Source organism: Lepidothrix coronata, unplaced genomic scaffold, assembly GCF_001604755.1.
Source record: "Lepidothrix coronata isolate B3197 unplaced genomic scaffold, Lepidothrix_coronata-1.0 Scaffold116, whole genome shotgun sequence".
Classification (NCBI taxonomy): domain Eukaryota; kingdom Metazoa; phylum Chordata; class Aves; order Passeriformes; family Pipridae; genus Lepidothrix; species Lepidothrix coronata.
Genome location: NW_016690296.1, coordinates 2,740,767 through 2,746,766, shown reverse-complemented (window position 1 = coordinate 2,746,766; position 6,000 = coordinate 2,740,767). Strand labels below are relative to the sequence as shown.

The 6,000-nt window shown below is 36.3% G+C and overlaps 1 protein-coding gene across 11 annotated transcripts in view; it reads right to left on the bottom strand.

The window, feature by feature from the left end:
* Positions 1 to 383: 383 nt before the first annotated feature.
* The window catches only part of KIAA1109 (KIAA1109 ortholog), a 91,805-nt gene continuing 86,188 nt past the window's right edge, over positions 384 to 6,000 (bottom strand). For 8 of the 11 annotated variants that reach the window (XM_017825130.1, XM_017825135.1, XM_017825136.1 and 5 more), the window contains 8 exons: positions 5,705 to 5,897; positions 5,336 to 5,553; positions 4,893 to 5,144; positions 4,133 to 4,336; positions 3,097 to 3,291; positions 2,448 to 2,582; positions 1,827 to 1,992; positions 384 to 1,104 (listed from right to left, as the gene is read on the bottom strand). In XM_017825130.1, coding sequence (XP_017680619.1) covers positions 888 to 1,104; positions 1,827 to 1,992; positions 2,448 to 2,582; positions 3,097 to 3,291; positions 4,133 to 4,336; positions 4,893 to 5,144; positions 5,336 to 5,553; positions 5,705 to 5,897 — 1,580 coding nt within the window. In that variant the 3' untranslated portion in view covers positions 384 to 887. The remainder of the gene's footprint in view (positions 1,105 to 1,826; positions 1,993 to 2,447; positions 2,583 to 3,096; positions 3,292 to 4,132; positions 4,337 to 4,892; positions 5,145 to 5,335; positions 5,554 to 5,704; positions 5,898 to 6,000) is intronic. The other 3 variants (XM_017825131.1, XM_017825139.1, XM_017825140.1) reach the window with 1 other exon arrangement.

The following is a 6,000-nucleotide window of genomic DNA, read 5'->3' as shown; positions in this document are numbered from 1 at the left end:
GAAGACAGAGTACTAATTAATAAGAGAACTATGTAACTTGTAGCCAATGAACACTAATTCTTTTGTTTGATAAGATGTATAAATAGTAAAAAGTTGGCATGATTGATTTATGGAATACCACCGAGCACCCAGGCTTGCGCACTTCTGAAATAAATAATCAGTGTCTCTGTTGAGTGTGTAATTATTGGCTTGTTGCACATGGGGTAAACAAATCCGAGGGTTTTTTTATGGTTGGGGCCACACTTCCTGGCTGCTTTCCAAGAAAGCTCCTGGCACATGGCCAGGATTGAGATTTACCTCACTTAAATCACACTCTGTGCAGTTACACTTAAAACACTTTCTTCTTGTTGTTCACCTTTCTTCACTGAAAAAAAAAAATAAAGTCCTGTACAGTAGTTAAATTTTATTACAAGTGTAATAAACTTCATGATTTTTAGCACTAAGGCAATCACAGTTTCATAAGTTATATATATATGTATATATATATATATATAATTTACACCAGTCTACATTGACAAATCAATTACTGGTCACATCAACAAGGGGTTTGTGTTATGGCAAATAAAACTTTTAAGAAAATTCACAGTTAATCTGCAAGTATTGTAAAGATGCAGGATCATATTGCACATAATAAAACGGATGCTGAGGAGCAGATTTACAGTGTTCCAGCTATTCCTTCACAGAATTTACATTGGTCATCATCATCATGCAATAACTTCAAATACAGAATGGTATCAAGTACCACAGTAAACAGTTACTCACAATGTAAGTTTTAAATAGAGTAGCAAAAAGCTGTTAGGTTTCTCTTTAAACCATATTTAAGTTCTTAAAATATAATAAAACACTTTGATAAAATCAAACGGAGTTACGGTTGTCACATTGTATTTTTAATATTCTTCTTTGTCTTTTCCTTTCTTTTCCTTTTCATCCTGTAATGCAGTACCAAGTTTCTTTATAAGGACTGACAAAACTTTGTCCAAAGGATCCATGACACCACGCTGCAGCCATTTAGGGATAGTAGTCCTTGCATGGTGAAAGCCTAGCTTTTGGAGGATGTAGTCAACACCAACAGGATCAATTTTTCTCCCGGTCCAGGATATTAATCTAAAAAAACCCAAATAAATAGAAGAGTCAATCTCAAATATATAAATATAGCAAAAGGCATTTGTATAAACAAAAATCAATTTTCCCCACTGTTACTTACTACCAAATTAAATCCAACAAGCATTGTTTCAAACTTGATTTATATAGATAAGCTCAAGATGATCAATGGAATATCCTCTTGAAGGAAGAGAATGTTCAAAGAGGTGAAAAACCAGACTGGGCTGCCTGCAGATCATGTTTAAATTGATTTATTACCACTGCTAACACAAAATGCCAATTGTCAAGATTTGTTTGGCCTGATGTGTTGTTTTTATATGTGAATGAACACTCAGGTGCTCCAGAAAAGGTTAAAAAAACCCAAACAAAACCCACACAGAGAAAAGTCAGTTTCAGTGATTATATACAGAGAGTAGTGAGTTGCTGCCATTCACACTATTCTTTTGTGCTAAGTTTAAAGTGCCATATAGCAACGAGTATATTATCCTTTTTCTATTTTAAGGTGTTTAAAAACTAAAACTGGAATGCTAAAAATGGAAAACTTCAGGATGAAAAACTGCATGGCTGAAAGTGAATGGGCTATTGTAGGACAGAGTGAAATTAATGAGTTTAGGTTTCCTGTATCCTATTTTTGAAGAGCCTTCAACAATATCCTTAATCTGCATAAATTCTAATCTAGAAGTTCATGCATAGCCAAAGAGACTGCAGATAAAGCAGCTTATTACCTGAGTGTGGGTTCCAAATGCCAAGTATTGCACATGAATTCTCTCCAGTCGACTGTAGTGTAAGTAATGCTTTCCTCTGCCTCCTTGTCAGTGGAGCTGTCCTCCAGAACACCAACTGAGTTCTTCTGCCCTGGTCGAGCAGCCAAAATGCGAGGAGGAAAAATTGCTGCAAAGTGGAGATAGGAAAAACCCCACACTAGTCAGTCTCAAGCAGCTCAGCTGAATTCTCTTTGAATTGAAATAAAACAGAGGCACAAATCTCAACAAAAAGAGAACCACTTTGTGTTTTACTTTTACAGAATCTCTGGTGCAGACCACATATTATTTAAGAATGAACACACCAAATTTTAATGCTGCAACTGAACATATTCATGTATAAAAATAAAGCATTCTGAGGTCAGAAAAATGCATGTCTTCAAAGGACTCCGCTGGTGAAAGGATTACAATAAAAAAAATAAAGCTTCCTAAAACAGTTTACAGTTTGTCTATACCAAAGAGAAAGTTAAACTAAACACCAGGTGTCAAAATAGGAGCAAGATTATGACAGACTATATTTACTGTCAAATAATCTGACAACTGCAGATTGTCAGAGAAGTGTTACCTCCTAAAACAACAACTCACCTTTTTCTTTTTCTTTTAGATAAGCAGACACCAAGTCATGCAGAAACATGATCAGTTCAGCATCCATAGTTACACAGATGTGGTCTGTAAATTCAGTTACTACACTGCATTCCACCTTTGGTTTAACACTTGTATCTACAGTCAGATAGAAATAGTATTAATACACTTACAAGCACATACGGTATATGCAAAAGTACATAGAATTTGAATACAAATCATTTAAAGATCTGAAGTCTGAAGATACCATTTTGAAAACAAGAGCATAAAATTTAGGCTCCTATCTCGTATTCCCTTTCTGAGAATGGCCCTCCTCTTCTCTAAGATTTTAATAAATATAAGAAAACCAGCCCCCTAGGCACAATCTAGCCAATCTAGCTCAAATGTTCATATCAATTCTCTCACTAACTTTTAGTCTATAGTCACTGGTCTCTGGACTAGATCTTCATTCTCTCAACAGAATTCCCTCTACGTTTTATGTAGAAACATAAAATGAAATGTCCCTCCGCATGAAATTTTACCCTTTCTTGCAGATCTACAGTAATTCTAAGATTAAATCCTCTTCTCTTTACCAGCACGTTACCCTTGTATTTAACTCCTCATTAGTGAGAAATAGTTTTAGTCCAAGAAAAACAAATTATGTTTACTGCACCTTGTAACGAAGGCTCTTGGGGCTCTTGAACATGGATAGATTTAAAATCCAGCTGCATCCTTGGCAATGCAAAGATGGTTTCAGTTTCATGGTTGTAACTGGAGCCACCTCTGAAGCCACTTAGCAAGCTGGAGCTCTTCACTGTTGTGCTGCTCTCTGGGTTGTTGGCATCAACATTCCGAAGCAGGTTCAACTCTGCAGGAACAATGGGAAATGTTTAATTGTGACAAGGCAAAAAAGTTAAGAAAGGTCACTTGTAAAATTGTATAATTATTAAGAAGATTGTATCTTTGAGCCTGCTCCCAAAAGCATGGCTAGAAAAGATCAAACAACCAAATGTTGTTGTTTATAAACTTAAATCCTTCACAGAGCTACACAAAAACATCTAATAGACAGGCCCTCCGTTTGTGAACTTCAACCACTACCTCCTGCTGGGTCTTTCTAAAGGAATAAGTATTAGAATAGTATATCGATCATTTAAAAACACTTTTCCAAGAAATTATCATCTGTTCATTTCTCACTATATGCCATATATATTTCACAGAAGTTCTATTAATGTCAACTAGTGACTCTACACTTTGTGACTGAAATCAACAGCTGTATTTTCAGATTTATTTTAACTGCTTGAAGGTTTTATTTTCCAACTAACAATGATTTAAAGACATGATTCAAAATGTTTTAAGGCCTAGAAACAGCTCAAGGTTGAAAAGCTTTAGGCAGATGAATAATTTAAGTGTTAGCTGTAAGCGGTGATGGAAGGCTAAAATATATTCCTACTTCAACTTAATCCATAAAACCTTTATGTATAGTGAAAATACATCCTTACATTACAAGATCACAACTGAATGTGAAAAACACTTTTTTTGCATATAGTGAAAGAGGAATTTCAGCATATTCCACTGCTTCATTCCAACCATAAGGTCCTCAGGAAGAAAAAACTTCCATTCTCCCTGTAGCCCACTTCAAGTTTAGCAGCTTTTAAGCAGAAACATCTCCCAGCAGATCAATCCCCAGACTTAATGAACATGACTCTAACCTTCATTCCTTGTGGCTGTAACATAATTGAACCACTCTTTCACACTGGCAACTCCATGGGGTGGATTTTCGTGGCGGCGCCGTGTTATCTTTGTGATTGTGGCCATGGGGCTTTCGAGGGCTCCACAGGGTTTGGTGACCATTGTGTTGTGGCCCAAATGGAAGTCCAAGGTTTGCACGATGTATGTGGAGTGTTCACTAGTACCTTGATTGAAGGAGTGGGCAGCACGGGGTGAGAGATTAAAAAAAAAAAAGGAAAAGCAGCTTGGTGAGGGTAGCAGGATTTTCTCTCCCTCTCCTTGTACAGGTATTTAACAGAAATAATTAGTATGCCAGTGGAATAAAAACTGGTATAAAGCTTGCAAACAACAGAATAATTACATCCTCAGTAGCTACAGACAGTAAAACTTCTTAAGACAAATACAAGCAATAAGACCATCAAAATTCATCATACAGAGAGAAAGGACTACATAAACACACACAAGCAATTAACATGTCAGACAATTCACTTTGTAGGCATATTATCAGGGACATATCCAATATATTTGATAAGGTACTTTGCATTATTCCGCAGATAAAGTAAATTGTGCTAAAGATGGAGAGAAAAGATATTTTTTTTAGGTAAGTGGTATATTTGTGGGAAATAATCTTGATTCAGACTTAAAGAAAATAATTTTTTCTTTGATTTCTTCTTATATATCAAAAAATTTTAAAAACTCATTTAAAGGAATTTAGAGAAGTGAGGAAAGGGTTTAAATTACCATCTTCCAAAACTTTCTGGGCTTCTGTCCAAAATGCAATATTTGGTTCTTCAAGGTGAAATAAGGCCCATGATTTTGAGCGGAAATTAGGCCCATGAAAACAAGCCAGTGTCATGTGGTTTCCATGCAAACTCATGGATCCTCCAAATTGCATTCCATCTTCTGGCAGTGGCATCTGAAACAAGGATATATGGCACCCAGATACCACTTTCAGAACTCCTGGCCAATGGCGATGATGGGCTGCATCCAACACTGGAAAGTAAACAGGAACAACAAACTTCAGGAAAGATGCAGAAAAGACTGCTGCCATAATTATATTTTTAGTAAAACATGGCATTATGAGTGATATTTTCTTATCTGTTTCATTGACACTGTTGCTCAGAGGAATTTTTGCAATTAAAACATCCTAATGGGAAATTATGTCATTTTTTCGTGCCACTTACATTGCTCTTGTGAACTTCTCTCCAAGTTGTTGGCCATTGTCTTGGGAGGGAGATAAGGAACAGGTCCCCAGGTGGACAGAGCTCGCTTGCTTGTATCAAACTGCTGTGTGAAGAACTCCTGGAGTTTCATCCCTATTTTTATTAGGTCTGGTGTTGTCGATCTTGAAATCATCACTTGGAAGATATCCCATTTCAAGTCCCCATGGACAAAGATCTCACTAGATATTGAAAATAGCAAGAACATTAGCAGTTAATCTGTTTCCTACTGGCAACCCAACAAACTACAAACCAACCCCAAAAATAGAACTGGACAGAAGTCATTTGACCTTATCAAGCATTACACATTTTAAACATAGGAGACATTATTACCTTTTATCAGTCATGCTTGAATCCAGAGTATTATACAGATTAATTTTCCACTCATCCTGCAGTTTAAGATCAGCATTACTGAAGATTCCCATTAGGATACTGGATCCCATATAGTCAACACGTGCTTCAGTAGAACCCATTGTAATTTGAATTTTATGATTGGGCTGCTGGTTTGGATGCTCAGAAATATGAGCTGAAATAGAAGCAAAGCAATATAGAAATGCAGTATTAGAGGTAAGGAAATCAGTTTTTCCAATGATAACACCTTTATGCCATCCAGAGGATACAGAGGGGAC